The sequence below is a fragment of the Talpa occidentalis genome, unplaced genomic scaffold (assembly GCF_014898055.3).
Source record: "Talpa occidentalis isolate TD23 unplaced genomic scaffold, MPIMG_talOcc4v2.1 talOcc4.14, whole genome shotgun sequence".
Taxonomy (NCBI): Eukaryota; Metazoa; Chordata; class Mammalia; order Eulipotyphla; family Talpidae; genus Talpa; species Talpa occidentalis.
Genome location: NW_023601433.1, coordinates 37,966,282 through 37,988,724, shown reverse-complemented (window position 1 = coordinate 37,988,724; position 22,443 = coordinate 37,966,282). Strand labels below are relative to the sequence as shown.

The 22,443-nt window shown below is 40.8% G+C and overlaps 1 protein-coding gene and 1 pseudogene across 4 annotated transcripts in view; one reads left to right on the top strand and one right to left on the bottom strand.

The window, feature by feature from the left end:
- Positions 1-22,443, bottom strand: part of KIF26B (kinesin family member 26B) — a 563,425-nt gene that overhangs the window by 24,898 nt on the left and 516,084 nt on the right. For all 4 annotated transcript variants that reach the window (XM_054694956.1, XM_054694958.1, XM_054694957.1 and 1 more), the window contains one exon: positions 582-744. In XM_054694956.1, the coding sequence (XP_054550931.1) occupies positions 582-744 (163 nt within the window). The remainder of the gene's footprint in view (positions 1-581; positions 745-22,443) is intronic.
- On the top strand, positions 13,862-14,037 carry LOC119245432 (U2 spliceosomal RNA; annotated as a pseudogene).

The window sequence follows — 22,443 nt, the reverse complement described above, 5'->3', positions numbered from 1 at the left end:
GCAGTACCAGTTGGCCCGATCACAACTATTTTCTCAAACATTCAGGTAACAACACTACTGTCCAAGCTTTGCCTCAGCCTAAGAAAATGGTGGTTTCTGGCAGACTCTTGGCATCATCTAGAAACCACTGAATGCACAAGGCAAACTCAGAAAGCTGAAAATGACTATTGCATATGCAGAGGAAGTAGGGCCAGGGCAGCAAGAGGTTAACAGTCCTCTTTGGGGTCACCCAGCTGAAGGACACGTTCTTGCTCTACATAGGACCAAGGCAGGGAAGAGATAAGTAGAATATTTCCTGTTCCTCCAACATTTTTCATCAAGAAGTAGCAATCCATTTGAACTACCTAAAGTGGAGCAAGTATGGCCTGGTGGGGTCCATACTGGATAACCAGGGAAGGCCCCACATGCAGAAGAAGACAGTCCTCTCTGCTGGCCTGAAGGTTTTCCTGCCCATGCCAAGCCACTCATTGGCAGCCTCCCTCACCCGTGCCTCAGGTACTTGGGAATTAGATTTTTGGCTCTAGCTTCCGACTCAGTGCCAAGGCAGGCACCATCCACCGCACCCTCCTGAAGCTCCTTACCTTTGTTTTCTTTTTCTTCATCCTCAAGACCCTGGAGGCAATCTGGATGGTGGACAGGGTCTCTGCGTAGTTCCCGGCGGCGGCCGAGATGTGAGCGATCATGGTGGTGCGGCAGTTCACGTTCCCCAGGGACTCGCGCAGCAGCATGGTGAGCTTGCTCTCTCTGCCAAGCAAAGTGGATTAAAGCTGCATTAGCGGGCCATGCTTCACTCTGGCTGTCAGGGTAGGACTTCACCTCTCTGTAGCTTTTGTGTTGTGGGCAGTGTATTTTCTTCCTCACCCACCCCATTTTTTTTTAATGGCATACTAATTAACATCATTTTCCAGCACTGGGCTATTTGTAGTTGGCAGCTGAACAAGAGCTTCTAACCCCAAGAATGGAATTCATGCAAAACACCTCCCTTGGCACTTCTGCCCTGGCTGTGCTGGGGTATTCCTATGTGTCTGTGTGCACGCAGATGACATTGCACATAATGAGACCTGGGAATAGAAACGAGAGGAAGGGATGAAGAGAAAATGGCTTTGTGACTGGGGACTCAGCATGCCGTCTGCACACAGCCCTCCTCTGTGAGTTTTCGCACACAAGCAATTCCTGCAACAAAAAGTAGTTTCCCAGACCTGAACTTACTTGCACTGAAGACCTGTGTGTTTTCAATACATGCAGAGATTCTTTGGCAAGGAGTTGCAACCATTTTATTGCCATGTCTCTAAATGCCCATATTGGCACACAATAGTAATGAGCAAAATGTATTCCTATTCCTGCTTATCAGAGAGGCCCGAGCACTTACTCAATCAGCAACAGAATGTGGAACTTTCTAAAAAGGCTTCCTCTGAAGTGTGTGAGTGGTAAGAATGAAGCCCAGGAGTTTACTAATGGTGTTTTGAGGCTTTTTCAAAATTGACCTGGAGGAACGGCTCATATTTTTCCATTCCTATACTTGCCCCCAACACGCTTCCTGCCTTCCTTTTAAAAGGTTTCTGCTTACATCATCATCAACATGTGTGCATCCTCTCAACCACTGCCAATGGCACTCCATCTCTGGAGCCCTCCCTGATCCTGCGAGCTGAGCTGGCCTCTTTATTTCCCATGCCCTGTGTCCGTCCCTCTGTGTTGTGTTTATAATGCCAGGTGAGAGGTCTTTGTCCTCATGTCCGCGTCCCCATCAGGTTGTTAGTCAGCCGCCCCCTACAGAGATCCCTGGAGAGGGACCTGCCAGCTTGGCAGACACGGCAGGAGACGAGGGCTGCTGTCAGCAGAGATTAGAACTCGGAAATGGAGAAACCATTTCACACGTGACCTGCACCAGGCCTTCAGGGAGCAAAGACTGGTGTAAGAGCAATAGCTTTTCTTTGCCATCTGGGACCAATTAAGGTGTCGTTTCAGGGCCACCGGGCTCACTGTCTCAGATCTGGGGTCATTTAAACATACATCAGGGTTTTCCTCCAAGCAAAATAATCAGTGATAAAAAGTGGTAGAAGGAGAGTCTCAGACTGAATGTTTATATCTTTCCCAAATGCACACGTTGAAATCCTAACCCACGGTGTGATAGTACTTAGAGGTGGGGTCTTTGATAGGTGATCAGGTCATGAGGGTGAAGCCTTATAAGAGTGAACCCTCTCTCTGCTGTGCCATGTAGGGATCGAGAGAAGACGACAGTCTGTGAACCCAGAAGCAGGTTCTCATCAGAAACCAAATCTGCTGGCACCTTAAACTCCAACCTCCAGAACTGTGAGAAATAAATTTCTGTTGTTTGAACCACCCAGACTATGGTATTTTTTGCTACAGCAGCCTCAGCTACTAAGACAGAAAGGCAAGGGGATGTGGAGAAGGAGAACAAGGCCTGGCTTTAAACATTTAACTCCCTTCAAATTGTATTCAGCAATTTGTTGGGGGGACCACTGGAGCTGACGAACAGACAGGGGACTCAGGCCCCATTCCTGACAGGCACTCTTTTTTTTAAATAAAGATTTATTTTTATTTATTTATGCATACAAGAACTGGGATGGAGGCCAGATTACAAACATGGGGTCTGAGAGGATTCACCAGAGAAAGAGTGGGGAGCAGAACAGGGAGATCTACTAAAATACATTGCTGAGGGGAGAAGCAGGGAGACAGGAGAGGTCTGCTGCACAATACAGGACAGCTCCCTGGCTGATGATAGCGTGATAGTGCTGAGCTTTTACCCCTTGAACCACCAGGGAGGCCCTAGCAGACACTCCTAATGGAGACACTGTGCCTGGATGAGCCCAGAACTTTGTTTCGACATGAGCAGGGGAAAACAAATTCTAGTAGGGTTAAATTGTGATCTCACATTATTAATTATTACTCATGGCAGTTTTGTTCTATTTAGCTTTCACAAATACTGAATTAGTTAATACAGACCCATTTTTCCTAGGGAAGGGCCTCTGGTCAATATATTCTGTCAACTGATCAGTAAAGACACATTATTTAATATATATACTTCTCACAAATAATGGACCACATGCAGTACTTCTTTATAATAAAACACCCCCTGAGAAGAGCTTATCGTTTTCCTGACCCTGGGTAACATGACCATATATTTCTTTGGCTTTGCACCTCAAACAGTGCTGTCCACTATGTAGGGGGGTTGTTTTTCATCAACCATCATCTTGTGAATCAACAAATATAGTCGCTTTTCCATATTCTCATCTTATCAGATCTTATCTTTTTAGAGTAGCCTGATGGAGGTCAATGAATTTTTCCTTCCTTTTCTCATATATTTGCATTTTAATTCATTAAGATTGAGCATGCCATCAGCATGATAATGTGCCTGAATGAAGTTTATCTAACACTCCTTTTCTCTGTAAGGCACATCAGCCTTTTACACTGAGAAAAACCAGACAGCAGACTACATGGAGGGTTGGGGTGTGGGCATTTTAACAGAGAAATCACCAACCAAAGCACACAAATGCGGCACCAAATCAACTTTAAAAAGGAACACTGGTTACAGAAGAGAGGTAAACCAAGAAGGTGGGGCATGGTTGCCTTGTTGACCTCAGCTGAGAATGTTTATCAAGCAGTTGGAAGACTTTGATATTGTGCATGTCTGCAAATGAAGGCTAATGAGCCTCTCACATTGATTTTGGGGGTTACAAATAAATTTTAGAAAGTAGGCAAAGTCACAAACATGGGATCTGTGAATGAGGATAGGCTGTAATCTTAGGTTCCTAATATGCCTTGCTAGTCGGTTGCACTCTGCTGAAGTCACATCTGACTTATTTTTCCCTGTGATCCTATAAAGGTCCTCAGGAAAAGAAACCAAAGACAGAAAACACAGATGTAATATTCTTACAACAGACTGTTTTACCCTATGTATTCCCATATGATTTTCCATTCATGAGTCAATCACAGGACACATTTTTTTTTTAAGTCCACATTGTAGGGTATATGTGTTGCTTGGCAACGGGCATTTTAACTCTCCTGTGGAAAGCCAGTAAAATTTCCTGCAAGACTCCTTCATATGGGGGTCTACACTCTACACTTCTCTACACTCTAAAATGTTTCTTTGTGGGGGTGAGGAATGGTGCCTATAAAGCCTTGTTTTTTCAACCTCCTGACGATCCTTTAACCTGGAAGAAAGACAATGACATAAAAGAGGAAAGGTGACAAGCTTTATGGTTCACTCAGTAGCTTTGATAGGAAGGAAAATGGTTCAAAAGAGTTTCCATGGTGATGGTCAGCACAAACTCTATTCCTTGGCATCAAGACTGAGGCAAGAGGAAGAGCACAGGTGCAGAGCAATGGGCCAGCCGAGCACAGAGCCAGGCTGGAGATGGGTTTTAGGGACTCAGGCACCCTGTGGAAGGCATAGTTTGGGCAGGAGCAGGAGGGGACTGGCATGGGATAGAATTATCTGGGGCTGGGAAGCAGCAGGCCACTTTCAAGTAGTCGTGTCCTATGTCCACATGTCTCACCTCCCTCCCACTCCAACAGCGCACATCTTTTAAGATAATTTTTGAAAAAATGCCTTGTTTTATAAATAAGTCAATTTTTTTAAACTGAGATAGCAAGAGGACACCAAAAAACCCCCAGGATAATGAACAAATCTTGTTGATAATAATTTTAAAAGGACAAGAAATTGCATGTAGTGCTTGAAGACAGGAGTGGATGAACTAGGGTTTACAGGCCAAATCTGGACCACTGCCTGTTTTTATAAATAAAGTTCTATTGGAATCTAGTCATGCCTATTTTATAACATATTATCTTTGGCTTCCTTTGCACTACGACAGCAGAGTTGAGCTGCAATGCAGCCCACATGACACGACAGGCACACGTATTTTCTATCTGATCCTTTACAGAAGTTTTTGACTGTGCTCTTGAGTAATGATATCATTTGGCCTCATCCCAGATACGGTGCCAAATGTCACCAACCAGAGCATGAAAATGTGCCTTAATTTCCTCACTATTTAATAATCTTTCTGTTTTAATAGTTGCCTTTCTTTTAGTTCATGTTTCATAAGAGTGAGCTACAGGCAGGAGATGAGGTGGAATTCTCAGTGATTCTTAATCAGCACACTGGCAAGTGCAGCGCTTGCAATGTTCGGGGAGTCTGCGAGAGCCCCAAGGCTGTCACAGCACCACGACCTGATAGGTTGGTCAATCTCTTGAAGAACATCACTCTGGCTGATGCCTGTGCTCTGTGCCTTACGGTTCTTCCTCAAACAAGGGGACCAGATAACTCAATAGGTTTGGTGCAGAAAGAAAGATTCCTCAAGCTGGTGTCATTGACTAACCACATCCACAAAGCACATCATTAATACACTATGATCAAGTTGGGGGGACTCTGGTGAAGGGTTCTGAATATCTCCCTCTTCATCCCTCCCAAAATTTGGAATACTTATTCTATTGAGCTATTACACCAGTTTTAACACCTTCCTCGTGTTATGTTTAAAGAAAAATAAATAAATTTAAGAAAACAAAAAAAGAAAAAAAAGAGTGAGCAAGCTAATGCCAGTACCCTGGAAACAGGCAGGGGAGCAAATGCTAGGTGGTGGAAAGGACTGGAGTACCAGGTCATAGCTCTAGGCTACTGCCCACTCACTTCCTATTTATGTGCATACAGAGCCCTTCCTTCCAAAGCAGCTGTGAGGCCACGCCCACCCATTCAGCTCCTTAACTCATTAGTGTCTGCAGCTGTTCATTCCAGAAGCCTCTCATGAGCTCTGTGCCGGTGCTGAGAAACTGCACGAAGAGGAATCAGAACGAACTCAAGGAACCCACTGTCCAGTAAGACACAGAGAGCAACGCAGAGAGAGCGAGACATACACACACTCATATAATTTGTTAAAGCTAACTACAGAAGAACATGTCTTTAACAGTGTGTGATAAAGGAAAGAACCGTTGAGAGTGGTGGACATCCCCATGGCCACAGAGAATACCCAGCCCTGCACAGCACGACAGAGCTCTGTTCCCTTGCTGGGACTCTCCCCTATGGCAGAAATCCAAAGACAAAAAAACTCCTATTTGCTTGAGATCCCCCTAGTGCCCAACAAAACTATAAACTGCTTTATTATGATTAGTCTTTTTCCTGGTCCCTTATTTAGGTTTTCTTAATTCCTGCTATGAGTGAGACCACCCGGTATTTTTCTTTTTCTTTCTGGCTTATTTTGCTGAGCATGATCCCTTCCAGCTCCATCCATGTTGCTGCAAATGGCATCAGTTTATCTTTTTTGATTGCTGAGTAATAGTAAAAATCAAAATCAACAAGCAACTAAAACCAGAGACACACTATGGGGGTGGGGGCGGGGAGGAGGGAGTAGGATCAAAACAAGGGGGGGGGTGGGAATTGTATGGGGAATATAACCAAGATGAAAATGCATACATTGTGCAAAAATGAAAAATGATGTAAAAAAATATAAAAAAAACCCTATAAACTGCTTTCTAAGATAGGCAGTCTGAAATCTATAGCTCATTATTTGCCGATGCTTAGGAGACTAACCCTCTCAAACAGTGACCTGGCATAAGGGCTGCTGATGAAATAATATCCAAAGTCACACTGCAATGCTGGCCAGGTGATTTCACAAGAAAAAGCTATTCCCTCATCAGCAGTGTTAAATGCTCTTCTTGTTCAGAAAAGAGCCCAAGAACTATCAAGAAAGGAAGTAGCCACCTGCTGACTGTGTCTTTTTAAAAGAGAAAAATGTGGTGAGCTCAAATCAGCCCATTGGGACAGCCCTTCTTTCCAGCCCCGCTTCTTGTGAAGAGAGAACTGCAGATGTCTACTTGTAACAGACAGGGGGCGCTGTAAAAATGTGTCTCCTTCAATACAAACACAGTGATGGCACAGACTAAAGGAAGATGAGGCTGCACCCCTTCACTGATGTCAGTACTTAATAAGACATTGAAAGAAAGGGGCTTAGTTAAACCAGCAAAGTAATTAAGCTCCAGAACAATTTGCAAGAGAATGATACCCATGGGTAGCAAGAACTGAAGTAGACATATAAATCATAAACCCACACTCATGTGTCCATGTAAGTTCCCACCCCAGCAGACACACAGGCATACTCTTTCTATGGAAAAGGGAAACAGCAGCTTTTTCTTTCTTTTCCTTTCAAGTCATTCACCATTGGTATTCAAAAAGGAAGCCACACACATTGTATTCTTATAGGTGTCAGATACTCAGGTCAAGGTAACAACTAATATTTAAATGCCAAGGTAACATTTGTATCCTTCACATTCTTAACATAGGAAGCTGGGACAGCATTTCATTCTATAACTATCCCATTTTCTACCCAAACTGTCAGAATGTGTGGCCCCAAACAGTTATTTAGAGATGCCAGGAGAGAGTTGCCAGGTATCAAGTTGGCTCCAGAATTTTTGATCTTCCAATCCTGTGCCCCTAACCCCAAGAACCTGCATCATCTACCCACTGATCTCCATAAAGGGAGAGGAGAGCGAAAAGGAAGAAAGAATGGCAGGTAGACAAGAGGTAGGATAAAATCATGAACTTTCTCAATTTTTAGCTAATCAAATGGTACTCTACATTCTCTCCCACACAACCTTGCTTCCTACCTAATTATATCCTACTGGTTTGTGGACAATGTTCTCTTTTCTTTTTAAAGTTTTTTTTTATTTATTTATGCATAAAAGAACTTGGGTGTAGGCCAGATGTGCGGGAGGTGAGAAGATTCACCAGAGACAGTGTGGGGAACAGAACAGGCAGATCTACTGAAATACACTGTTGAGGGGAGCAGAGGGTGGGACAGAGTGGTCTGCTGCACCATGTGGGTTAGTTCCCTGGCTGGGGATCGAACTCATGCTTCAGTGGCTGGCAAGAGCTTGATAGTGCTGAGATTTTAATCCCTGTGCCACCAGGGAGGCCCTGTGAGCATCATTTTCTACTGTCAACAGAAGGGCCATCAATAGCCTCTGGAGGCGAGCCATGGTATTAGGGACCTGTGACACTAGCATCAACTACCCAATGTTCTTGCTCAAGGGAGCAACATAATATGGTTCCTTGCCTCTGATTAGAGAGATGTACAGAGGACAGTTTGAGTCACCAATCCCACGAGTGAAGTCTCTGTCTTCTAGGTCTCAAGCGTCTTTATCTGTGATACTGTTGAGTTGTGATGGATTGAAACATATGCATCCATAGAGGAAATATCACTTCCTTAGAGTTTATTTATTTTGAAGAACTTGATGATCTCCTATTCATGATTGTGCTTCATGGACAGTCATACTCTTGGGAGTAGACATCACATTTGCTCTGTAGGAGCGGACTCTCAGGAATGTTTCCACCAACATATCGGGGAATGAGTTATCTGGTTTCTGGTACTAGAGAAGTATCAAAGCTTGGTATAGACCAAGCTATCCTAATTTTTGAAAATTGTATTTTCAAAAGGAGTTACATAAAGTTGAAGTTCTTGCTGCCCAGTTTCAAGCATTACTCCATTTGTACTGCAAATGGCATGAACAGGTCTCTGGTGGGATGCTGGGAAGGAGAGTGTTTTATCGGCAATCTTGAGAGAGAAGCACAGTTCTCAGGTCCTCTGATGAAAGTGGCTCTGGATTTAAAATAAAACATTGGCAAATTTATTCCTCATGTTAGAGGTACCTTTGCAAAACTGGGGTTTTGCAGGATAGGATATGAGTTCTAACATCAGAAGAGAGCTTAGAAGAGGACCCTGCAGAGAACCCCTTACTCCCAGCTGAAGGACCAGCCTTTGTGATCCAACCAGTTTGCCTCCTTGTATGAGTTTGTGCCTGGCTTAACTGCCACCTGTTGGAGGAGGTCCCAAAACTTTAACCACTAAGAATGCTAAAAGTTAATCTAATTATTCCCACATAGAGCTCTTATGTTAAACAATGTAGACCCCTGGGGTGCAAACAGCACCATTTAGGGATGTCTGGGACACAGGCTAATGCATGAGAGAGATGTGCTTTTGCCTTTACCTTCCTGGTGATCTAAGGTTGGCATCATGGTGGCTCTAGAACTTTGGTGGTAGTGCCCAGTGAGAGGCAGGAGAGAAGTGATGGTGGTCAACTTAAGTGTGCCATTGTAGGTGAAGCAGTAGCTTCTCCCAGCAGGGCTTGGAACATGGTGAGCAGTATAAGAGCTTTGGGACATTGGAAAGTATCCGAGTGGGTAGAGAGCTTACACAAGACAGAGGTTTTGCATTATTGTATGGTTTGCTGGCAATGAAGTCTGAGTTATGGCTACACACACACAAAGATGAAGTCTAAGGAAATTTGAGCTCCATGAATCTATTTGATCCTGAATATCAGTTTTCTGTTTATCTGAATAAGATAAAATTCACATGAATTTAGTCTACTTCATGAGAAATGACAAGTATACACTGTGAATAGCCCCAATAGAATATTTAAAGAGAAGTATACGATGTGTCTTGAATTTATAGCAGGCAGAAGGCTTCAAGTGAAAAGTCTTAACCCATCTGCTTCAATCTCATTTGTGGTGACTAAAGTGGTTATAAAACATGGGCTCACATATATAAATTAATTGTCCCATGAACTTTTTTTTTTACATTACTCACTTGCTTAACAACACATTCCTCCATATCAAGAGCAAGGGAAAACTTCACTGCAGCATTTTGTGGCCATTCAGAATTAGCAGAATCTGAGTTACTTCAGATAGTCTAGATCTAAATCCTGTTTAGGAAAATGTACATTCATTCTGAGGCTATAGCACTCAAGTGTGACACAAGGAAATTTGAAGGTAACCCATACAATAAGAATCACCATACTGAAAGTCCACTGACTCCAGAAGGCAAGATTGAAGAATATTTTTAGAACCACAGAGAGTAAGAGTAGAGAAGATCCTTAGGGGTCACTGCATTTCCTAATGAAAAGACTGCACTGTAGCAGGTGATGTGCTTTCTGTCAAGTATTTTTATTTTTAAATGTATTTTATTATTACTTTAAATTGTTTGCATAGAAGAACTGGGTATAGCTCAGAGGTAAGGGCAGTGAGAAGATTCACCAGAGACAGAGTGGGGAGCAGAACAGGCGGATCTACTGAACTACACTGCTGAGGGGAACAGCGGACAAGATAGGGGAGGTCTGCTGTGCCACGAGGGTCAGCTCCCTGGCTGGACATTGAACTCAGGCCATGGTGGTGATAGTGCTGAGACTTAATCCCTCGGACACCAGGGAGGCCCCCAGAATATTTTTAATGACTGAGATCATACCATTCCCGTGTAATACTTTTTAAATAGCTTTGATTATCACAAAGCTCTTTCTTATTTAAACTTAAAACTTCCTTATACTTCTAATCAATGGTCACTTGCTTTGTTTTCTAGGGGTCACACAGAGTAAGAACAAACTTTTTACTCACACTGGCCCTTCACTTGTCATAAGGCATTTATCACATCCTCCTTAAATTTTCTCTAGCTTTGGAATTTTCCATGTTTCTTCATGGCTCTTCAAATATTTAGTTGACTATCCAAGCTCATACAAGCTTGTCCCCATAGCACACAATTCAATACTTCCTTTCTGTTCAAGTTGTCTTGACTCTTGTGTAGGAAAGCCTATTGCCTTGCCCAAAGATCCTGTAGCCTTTTCCTTCAGCTTCTGGGCAGTAATCTAGGTCATACCTTAAAAGTGTCTTGGTTTAGGATGGGAACTAGCCACAACTTATCTTAGAGCCACACCTGATAGTCTTACGGTGTGGTCTGGCTATGCTAGAAAGATCAATCTTTGGGCAGGGACTTTGGGTCATGCAGTATCTGTCAACCTGTCATTTATATCCATGTAATGAAGCCCCAATAAAACTTCACATGTGAGCTTCCTATTTAGCAATACTCTGAGCATACTGTCACCCAGTGATGCCTGGAAGAGAACACATGACTCCACAGGAAAGGATGATGGAGCTGCAAGTACTATCAAGTCTGTTCTTGTTGAGTTATCAAAACTGAGGTTGGTAATAGGAACCCCCCAAACCTGCAGTTGGCATCATAAGTGAGAGTGGTTTTTGTGTGGACTCTTTCCTCTAACTTCATGTTTAGGCTCTAACTCCGTGCAGTTGGTGTCAAAAATCTAGAATAGACTTGGCAGTGTAGGGACAAGGCCCACAAATCTTGCAATTTGACTAATTCCAGGGAGCTCTTCTCAGAAACCTGAAGATAAGAGGTGTGCTTTTATTCCTTTACAATAACTTGAACAATGCTTATGACTAAGCTCCAGGATAGAAGGGAAAAGATTCATATATCTACATTTAGTTTACTATATTTATTTTTACTTTGTTTCAAGAGCTAGCAATGTCATCTCTTTGATAATAAACAAAAAAGAAGCCTCCCCCACAAATAAAAATAGCCAAAAAGACAAATTAGTAGACCTAACAAATAGAAAATAATAGGTCCATATGTTTCCCCTGAATTAACAGACTGCCAAAATTTTATATATTAATGAAGTTTAAGATGGCATAAAGAAGTACTTAATGGGATCATGCTCAGTGAAATAAGCCAGAAAGAAAAAGAAAAATACCGGATGGTCTCACTCATAGCAGGAATTTAGAAAACCTGAATAAGGGACCAGGAAAAAGAATAACTCAAAAGAAAAAATCAAAATCAACAAACAACTATGAACCAGAGACACACTATGGGCAGGGGGAAGGAGGGATTGGTGTCAAAATAAGGGGGTTGCAATTGTATGGGGAATACAAAAAAAAAAAAAAAGAAGTACTTAATTATCCGATAACAAGTAGACATGCAGACTGAGCTGTAACAGACACACATGTGTTATTTAATTTACATGTAGGACCAGAATAAGAGTAATAATGTTTATATCATTACTGCAAGTTAGAAGACAAATACTATTTTGACATTTTCCACAACACCTGAAGTTTTACTTCCTTTATAAAACTTATGTGGCCCAGGTTTTAAATCATTAAATACTGATGCATTAGAATAGACATTTCTATAGCCCTGCCTCTTTTTATAGAAACTTTGCTGTGGTTTATAACAGTTTTACTGGAATAGGGATGAGGAAACATCTCAATTATGTTGCATTATAACCATTACACATCTTTTGAGTGAAGATGAGCTCATTGTGATGTTTAGAAGTTTTAATTCTTCAACTTAAAATCAGCCTTGGGTTAAGGAGCATGCAGTAATTCCAATGTGAGAGCTCTCTGCAGTAATCCAAAAGCGAGTTAGGCACAATGGGTGATAAGAGATGAAATCAACAGTCACGTTGTCATGGTAACCCAGAACCTCCCACCTGATTTCTGCTCATCCAGCCCTTCTCCATGGATTTTAAAAGAATTCTCAAGAAGAAAGAAAATGAAGGTAGCAAATGGAATTCTTGATATAATGAAATCCTACTCTTGCCTAGTGTCTTCTCTCAAACCTTTCTACTCCTTCCTGCTGCACCAGCCATAGTGATAATCTTACATTTTTAGAACATTCCTATGTTTTCCCATGAGTTTTTATGAAGCTTGTGTTTGATGTGACATTTTGATGGTGCCTCTTTCTGTAGCTCAGTCTGTTGACATTAGAATTGTGGGGTTGACATTAGAATTGTGTAGAATCTGGGCTTTGAAAATCTGGAAGTATATTTAGAGTTCGTTCAAAAGAAGTCTGTTTACAAAAAAAAAAAATAAGGTAAGGAAACATCTGGGAGGTTTTCATCTACTCTTTCTCTAAGCAAAATCCTAAGATGACAGAGCAATGTGGGTATTAGGTGAATGATGGAGTTTGTATTTTTCAGCTCTGAAAACTCAGGTGAGTCCCTCTCCTACCACACTTCTCAGAAAGGTTAAAAAAGAGGTTATTTGCATCAGACAATGGTTGTAGGTGCGATGATTATGCTGGGTGACAATCATGACTATTTCTAGTCTCCATGTTCAATTTAGCCAATTTTGTGTTTTCTCTTTATTAAAATAAACAGAAAATGAAAAAATGAGCTCTGCATGGTCCTTTTGTTTGCATTCGCTTGACTGTGTTCTGATCTTATGCACAAAGAAGCAGGGAAGTCTAATCTCTCTACTCAGTCAGACTGTGTATCAACAGGCACCCCTCATGTGTCTTCCAAGGAAGATGACATAAGCTGGGCCCATATTCAAGGCCAATGTTGGAGTTTCTCACCCTGTTGGAAAGGTTTAGCCCAGTTACTGGAAAGATGGATTAGGTGATTAAATCTGTTCCTTTCTGCAATTTCAAGCTCACATCTTTCCCTGGGCAGTGGCTTTTCTTTGAAATTGGCAGCAAGGAGCTTAAAACAGGATCTTGATTGTCAAGGTCAGGAAGAGTCATAGTGCCCTCTCTTTCCATCCCTCAGCCCTAATGGTCTTCCCAAGACTTAGCAGAGGAAGCTGTTGCAGGAGGAAGGGTGAAGCATCACTGCCACATTGTCTTTTATTCCCTGAGACGGGGGCCCTTGGGTTGCAGGCCAGCGTAACTGGGATTCCCAACCATTCGTTATTTTATTGACTGACATCTGGAAGAGCTCCTCCTTGTCATATATCAGGTGACATAAAGCTGACTGGGAGGTTTTGGATATAGAATTGGGCAGCCCGGGGAGGAGGAAGGAGGCTGCAGAAGACCCTGAGATACTTTTGTGAGCCGCGGCCTTTAGTCATGCCACTCTGCTCACAACTCCTTAAACAAGCTGGACATCTTGTGCCTCCCTTGCATCTGTGCTCATCCCAGATTTTCAGCCCCAAATGCTCTTTCCTTTAATCTCTGTGGATATTCTTCTGTGTTTAATGTTGGAAATTGCCTACCTTTCCTTTTCTTCTTTTTTAATGTGGTAAAATATACATAACATAGCATGTCCTTTTTTAACCATTTAAAGTATATGGTTCATCGCTTCTCGGCCTTTTGGCTAAGATCAAGTGTAAAGTATATGGTTCAGCCGAGTAAAATTCCACTAGGTGGCTATATTACATTTTGCTTGCCAGTCATTTTTTTGATGGACATTTGTTTCTGTCTGTTGGCTACTGTGAAGAATGTTACTAAGAACACTGGTGTGCAAGGATCATTTCAAGCCACTATTTTCCATTCTTTGGACTATGTACCTAGGAGCAGAATAGCTGAATCATATGGTAATCCAGTGTTTCGTTTTTTGTGGAACTGCTAAACTGTTTCACCAGCAGCTACACCATTGTCCATTCTCATCAGCAATGTACAGAGTTCCAATTTCTACACATCCCTGCCAACACTTATTTTCTGTTTTTTTTTCTTTTTTTTTTTCCCTAGTGGATATGAAGTGCTATCTTACTGTGATTTTAAAGACTAAAGGTACTGAGAATGTTCTCATGTCCTTATTGGTTACTTGTATCTCTTCCTTGGAGAAATGTCCATTCGAGTCCTTTGTCCATTTTTGAATTGAATGTTTGTTAATTGTTGTTGCTGAATTACAGGAATTATTTATATATTCTGGATATTAAACCTATGTTAGAGATATGACTTGCAAATGTTTTCTCTCATTCTCTGGATTGTTTTTCAATCTCTTGATAGTGTCCTTTGATGTATAAGAGTACCATTTCACTTTCTGGTAACTAATGTTTTGGGGCATTGTAGAAAAGCCTTTCAATATCTGATTATTTTCCTGTGAAAAGCCTGCCAGTAAGAGTGACCAAAGTTTGCTTATGCTATTTTGTGTTGAAGATACTTGTCCAATATGGTCCTTGTTATTTGCAAACCACTAACCAGTCACCAGCTGGGGAAAACTTGAAAGACTATTGTTAAGCACATGTGTCTTAGACTGCCTAGGGATAAACTTCTTTTGAAATAAAGTTTAACCATCTTTAAGGAGGGTGATGAGGACTACTTTATTAGCATGCCTTCCGGGTATCTTGTGTGGTTTAAAGAAACATAATTCCAGGGACTTCAGAAAATGTACCAATTGGATTGGCTCTTGGCACAAAGACCAGTGCTTAGTAATTGAAAGGAATTAAAAGGAAATTAAGTTTAAAAATGGTTTCCATTAAGGGTGTAAGTCTGAGAAAATATGTTATTCAGAGGCCACAAAATCATACATTTAATAACTTAAGAGAGAATCCATGAAACTATGTGGAGTGACATGAAGGAATTATACATTTTTTGAAAAAGAATTAAGAAACACTAGAGTTTTCCAGTGATATTTATTTTGTTTGAAAGAAAGATAGGTTATAGTCACACCATTTTTGCATTTTTTAAGGTTGATAAGTTCAATCACAAGTAGCTATTCATTTCTTACTTGGGATAAATGTGATTTGAGTTCCAAGTCTAATTCCTATTATCCTTGCAAGATCCTTAACTGGGCAGATTCTCAAAGTCCTGTCAGTGACAAGAAACTTGCAAATTAGGAATGAATCACATATTCTTATGCCATGTCTTTGGTGCCCTTGGTCCCCCTTTTTTTAATTTCAAATCATCTCAGTGATTTTCCATAGTGCTGTGAAAGGCTCTCTGTGGGTTAGATAAATGGTCCAAGTGCTGCTCACAATGTCTGATTTTTGGAGAACTGCATAACATGGGCAAAGATCAGATCTTTTCTTCTTATATACACTGTCCAGCATAGCATTGCCTTTCTATAATTATTTAAGTAAATACCTAATCAGTACATGTGCATCAAAAGAAGTCTCCTCTAAACTTCCCAATACCATAATTCAAAAAACATTGCATTTTTTCCCCCTCATTGGAGCCATTGTAAGAATATGGTCAAGGCAGATGCCACTGCCTTGGGCTCTAATGAGTAACAAGAACAAGATTCACAGTATCTCCTACATAACATAATGGCAGAGGAGAGAAGCATTCTAGAGGACATGCTGTGGCCTATCAGGCATGCACAGCTCACAGTCTTCATGTTGGGCAAACAGAGTGGCTCGACTAACCTCCACCCACTAATATTTTATGGACTCCAACCCCAACTCATGTTAAAGAGATCCCAGGTGCTTAGGACTACAACCCCCATCATGGATGTTCTACAATAACCCCTGGCTTCTTGAAGGGGATTGCTGGGAATGAAGGGTGGAGTGAAGCAGCCATACTTGATAGAAAAGGGAGGACACGTGGGCTGCAGGGTACTTGGTATTGTCTGCCTTCAGCTTGCACCTGGGATTCCAGGCAGCATTATGGGTAGGATGTATTGACCAATTACTCTGTCTCCATGCATCCCTCTTTTCATTTCCCTTGAAAATAAACCTCTTATTAACCTTTCTCTGTGTGCATGCCCTTGGGGCTTATTCTAAATTATTTTTTTAAGCATGCAGGTGAGGATTCACACCCAGGCCATCCCATTTTCCCCTGGTGTTGCCCTGTGACACAAAGACAGATCACAGGGGAGACATTTACAACAAAGTTACTGTCAGGCCACTCCTAAGAAATCTGTTTTATAATGTTTCCCAAAGAGGAACAATCAAAGTTGCCAATGTGCCTGCACTCAATATGAGGTCAGGCTCTGGTCAAGTCAGGTCAGGTCAATTTGTAAACTGAGTCTGTGCTTTGACCCAGGACTCTCCTGAGATTGCAACTATGCCAGTAAGGTCCCCTGAATAAAAACATTTTGGTCTCAGTTGGGTGTTTTGGTTAAAAGGGTTGATAAAGTCTGTTTGAGGGTCTAGCTCAATACCTTTACATGTAGAAAAGATGTTTCAATCAAGGGGGGCATCACTTCTTACAGTGATGTCTCAGCAGTGGAAGTTCTCTCTATGTGGTAGGCTTGGGAGGGTCTTGTTATAAGCCTGAAAGTGCTCCATCTTCATTTTTTTGCACAAATGCACAGAAAGTCTTACTCAAATAAATAAGCTCTTTGGGGGCAGTTCATCCAACAAACATGTATCAAGAACCTAGGATACAGGAAAGTCCTCTACTAGCCCTGAAATTACAAACACAAATTATGACCTCTCCCTCTGGGGCTTTAATAAGGCTGACTATATAGATCCCAGTCTGCCAAGAACTATGGTCGGCCTAATTAAAGTCTTCTATTTCTTGCCTATTATCCTGCATCCCATCTGGCTTATTTTGTCTTGGATTTTTCATTTTTTTTAAACAAAGTATTACTAAGACTTTTTAAAAAATGAGATGGGTAAAGAGGAGCAGATCTTCATGTTCTATTTCCATGGTTTCATCAAGTAACATGCAGTGAATGGAGGTCACATTTCAAGGCAGAATTATCCTACTAACAGAGAAATTTGTGCTGAATGCACACATGATTTGTAATTGTGCTCAGACTCAGTTCTGTTTCTACCCAGAGAAAGACAAGTTGTAGTTGTCAAAATTTGCAAAATTTACATAATTGGAGTAATTGAATTACAATAACTTTATGATGAAACTTAGGTGGAATGAAAAACTATTTCATCAGGGAGTGTGCAGTTCTCTTTGCTGCCTGTCATCAATTAGATTTGAAAAATGTTTGAGACTTGCAAAAACTAGCTTAAATGACATGAAAGTGCTGATATAAGAGTTTTTCATTTTTTAAAGCCTATTTTATGAATCTACCTAAATGTCCTACAAAAACATAGTGGTGTTTTTGAAACAGCTCTAAATTTTGATTGTACTTCCAAATAAGTTGTAAATCTACAGTCAAATGTTCAACAAAACCTCAGTCTGTAAAGCTTGCAACGAACTGTTCTTATCAAATAAAATACAGCTTGCTAAGAAGGGGGAAATATATTCCCCCAAAAGCAAGGAAGTATCTAAATAAATATTAGATGATGAGAGCTCAAATAGTACAAATTCTGCAGTAGTGCTTTGGAAATTGGCTTGGGGGAAGATCTTTTGAAACTTTAGCACACAGAATTTTTTCTAAATATTTTATTTTATTTTATATATTTTTGCATCATTTTTGCACAATGTATGCATTTTCATCTTGGCTATATTCCCCATACAATCCCCTCCCCGCCCCCCCCCACCCCGCCTCCATCTATTTTGACTCTAATCCCTCCTCCCCTCCTCCACTCCACCCCCCCACCCCCCATAGTGTGTCTCTGGTTTATAGTTGCTTGTTGATTTTGATTTTTACTTTATCATAATTAGTCTTTTTCCTGGTCCCTTATTTAAGTTTTCTAAATTCCTGCTATGAGAGATTTTTTTTAAAGATTAATTTTATTTATACAAGAGCTGGGGTACAGGCCAGAAGCGCAGGAGGGCGAGAGAATTCATCAGAGACAGAGTGGGGAGCAGAACAGGCAGACGGACTGAAAGCACTGTTGAGGGGAGCAGCAGGTAAGGCAGGAGAGGTCTGCCGCACCATGTGGGTATCTCTCTGGCTGGCCTGGATAGAACCAGCGCTGCAGAGGTTGCAGACAGCTTCACAGCGCTACATTCAACCCCCTGTGCCACCAGGGAGGCCCAACACACAGCATTCTTATTGAATTGAAAAACTTATTCCATTGAAATGAACTTGTAGTTGTTGTAGGGCACATAATGTCTTAATTATTTTCAACCAAAGTGTGATCGTCTACCAAGAGAAATAGAATTTGTAGTTATCAAAATGTACAAAGAGTTTTATATGTTAAACAGATAGCATATAAACAACTTACATGCACACACTTATAACTATAAACACCTCGGTAGAGAGAGTAAATGGAGAAAATGCTATGGCTGTAAGCTAGTATTAGGAAAAAATACAACATAACAAAAATAATATTGACATGATACTAGATATGGTGAAGATGCTTAGAGTATACAAAGATATATGAAGTAATTATTCTGCTTATTTATTTTAATGTTCAGGTAAACATATAAAGAAATTTACTTTTTTTTTACTTTGGTGAACATGGATTTTTTTAAAAAGTATTTCCACAATGTAAGTGGATTTGTCAGAAAATATTTCTGAAAATTAATAATATTAATTACTACTATGTTTTAAACTCATAAGCATCCCAGTTTGGATAGCAAATTATATGGTTTCCTTGTGTATAATTCTGAACAGGAAGAGATGTATTCTATAAATAAGAATAGTTGAGAAAAATGCAGAAAGTAGCAAAAAAGCAATATGGCTTGCAGGTACCTAAAAATATCTTCTTATCAAGTACAATCAAACATTGTGAATAAGTAATATCACAAATCTTAATAAATGCATTGCTGAACTTGTAAGTAAAAAATTTTCAGGCCCAAAATTAAGGATGTTGGGAACTCAAAAGAAGCGAACACACCATTGAAGACATTTGCCAAATAGCTCAGTTTTATATGGCTTTCAAGTGCGTGGAAAGCAAGAAAAGCCCAAAGTCACCGATGAGAATTTTGACAGAAAAATCCCACTCTGCAGCCACTCCCCCTTCATGTACGCAAGGCAGGGCTGTCTGAAAATAGGGCACCGAGTAGAGAAGAAAGAATTTGGAAACACAGGCTGGATTAGTGCAGGTTTGCATTTTTAATTCTCCATGTCTGTGTGGTCCAAAATATTTCAAGCTGAGAATATATTTAGAGCATCCTCAACTGATAGTGATCCCAGGCATCAAGCAGAAGTAAAAACAAATGCTAAAGTAAATGATCTTTATCCCAGGTATCAAAGAATTCTCACAAATAAAATGCCAATGAGAATGAGTAGCCCCTGGGGAAAAATAAACACACAAAGAAACAGGCACCATGAGGAAGACCCAGCAGAAACAACAGATGGCAGGATGAGATGTTCAAACATAAATGACAAACAAAAAAACAAAATTTGATTAACATGTTGAAAGAAATTAAGATGTTTAAAGAAATAAAATGAATTTTTAAAGTGTCAGGAATGAACAATGTCTGCTTCTGCCCATGTTGGAAAAACAGGAACTGGATTTATCCTCCAGCCTTAAACAACTAGAAGAGCAAATAAAATGTTAAGGAAAATATGGGTTTTGTATATGAGACAACAGATAGCAGAATGTCATACTTGAGAGCTAGGAAACAAAGGAAGCAAGCCCTAGTTGTGCCCCAGCTCACCGTGAAGACAGGGCTTCCTGGCCATGGTCACAGACACCTTACTGAGATGAGGGGACATTTACAATTGGGAAGGCCCACACAGTTGGCAGAGGCTAAGAGTAGAAGACTAATTTGTATCTCTCTGGTTACTAATAATCAGAGAAGAGTAGAAAACACCTCTGACTGTGCAGATGCTTCTCTTTACCAACCTTCTCTCTTCGCAAAGCAGCAGAGGCAGCTCCCTGCCAAGGCTTGTGCCTGTGACCATGCAGGCCACTGTTTTAACAAGCCTATCCCTTTCAGGGGCACCTCTTTCTGCCTGCTTGTGTCTGTGTAAGTGTCCTTTACTTCCCTTTACGGCTTTTTAAGATATAACTAAAATGTTTCTGCCTTGTGGAGAAACTCGCCATGTGCTGCTGAAAGGGGAGCTCTGATGATACTTTTCTCAGAGGGAACCCAAGGACCCTGCTCTCTGAACTCAGCACATTTCCAAACCGACATCACAGGTATTTGCAGAGCAAAATAGGAGAGAGGGAGGGAAGAAGGAGGGTGGGGGTGGGGGGAGAGAGAGAGAGAGAGAGAGAGAGAGAGAGAGAGAGAGAGAGAGAGAAGATGAAATTGAGGGAGGGTGTCATGAAATTGGAACTAGGAATAATTTGTGTTCAAACTGACAGTGGAAAGAACTGCTAATATACAGGGCACTGGACAGAATCCTCAGAAAGGGCCAGTAGTAGCAGTAGTAGCAGCAGCAGTAGTAAGTAGTAGTAGTAGTAGTAGTGTACCCTAAAAAGGTGGTCAAATTAGCCCGATGCCTGCTGGAACAAAGCTTAGAAGCAGCCTCAAAGGAGCAAACTAATTCCAAATAATTTAACTGTGGCAATCAGTAAATACTTCTAAATAACTCATGGATTAAAAAGTAATTATTATGAAAAATAGAAAATATTTTGAAGTAATGATAGTGACAATAATCATTCTTATCAAAAATTGAGGATATAGACACAGTAGCACTTCGTAAATAACATAGAATTAAGTGCTTAGAGGGTAGGAGTCAAATTGTTAAGCAAAGTAGCCAGCCTAAGATGGGAAATAAGAATTGAAAAGTAGGGCCTCCCTGGCACAAGGGGTTAAGTCGCAACCTATGAAGCTGTCCGCAGCCTCTGCTGCATGAGTTCAATCCCCAGCCAGCCAGGGAGCAACCCACATGGTGCAGCAGACCTCTCCTGTCTTGCCCTCTGCTCCCCTCAGCAGTGTTTTCAGTCAGTCTGCCTGCTCTGCTCCCCACTCTGTCTCTGGTGAATCCTCACACCTCTGGCCTGTAACCCAGCTTGTATACATAAATAAATAAATCTCAAAAAAAAAAATTGAAAAGTAAACCAAAGGAAAGTAGAAAGAAGGTAATAGTAAAGAGTAGAAAGTAATAAAAAGGGAAAAAATCATAAAGAAAATTAACAAGGTTGAAAGAAATGAAAACAGTATTGTGTTGGCACAGGAATAGAGAGAGACAGACCCATATATATCCCGGCACTTGCTTTATGAACAAAGAAGAGTTGCAGATCAGTGGGGACTCAATAAATGGTGCTAGGGAAACATATTTGCAAAACAGTAGACTCCAGAATTCACAAAGAATTCCTATGCATTAATAAACAAAAGATAATCAACTCTAGAAAAATACACAAAAGAAACAAACCATAGATATACGAGAGTCATAATTAATGCACATGAGAGGATATTCAACCTTATTAGTAATCAGAGAGATGCAAATTAAAATTATAATTACATACCATTAAATGCCTACTTGATAGCCCAAATTTAAAAAAAAAATCAGATAAATAGTGATAGGTTTGAAATAATGGGCACTCACACTTACTGTTAGACCATCATTAGCTATTACTATTCTAATTTGACCTAAGAAAACACAGAGAAGATTATGAAGGAATAGCCATTGAGCAGAGGATGTGGATGTGAATAAAGGATACCACCAAAACAGCAAAAATGCCTTCAAGGCATGATCATCTGGACTCTAGACACCTGAATTAATTCTATTGGGAAGGTAGAAATATGAATAAATCAATCATTCAGCACAGCTATGGAGGCCCTAAGTTATTCTCCAATGAATAAAATCTCAAAAATAACAAATGCCTTTGGAGTTCTGGGTGGGATAGAAATACCCTCTGACATGTTGGTCAACCAACATTATGTAAAGAAATTATACTCTGGATTTAGGTTTGGGAACCTTGGGCTTGACTCATTATCTACTCAAATCTATGGAGCAAGAAGGCTGGATATAATGGAGTTCTGCTATTATTTATTCAAAATGTTAGAGAACAGATTGCAATGCAACAGAAGCCCTTTCTTGCTATCAATCATGGGACCGGACACATGGTTAGTTACATTTGTGTCCTCTGGATCCTGGGACTTAGGAGATGCTTGACCTAATCTCTGATGGGTTTGTATTCATTCACTTCTATTTACTCTTTGAGGAACAAGGGAGAGCACAATGGGTTTGATATGGGCATGGATTGAGAAAAAAATGTTTAGTAGCCCTGGATAGTATAAACAC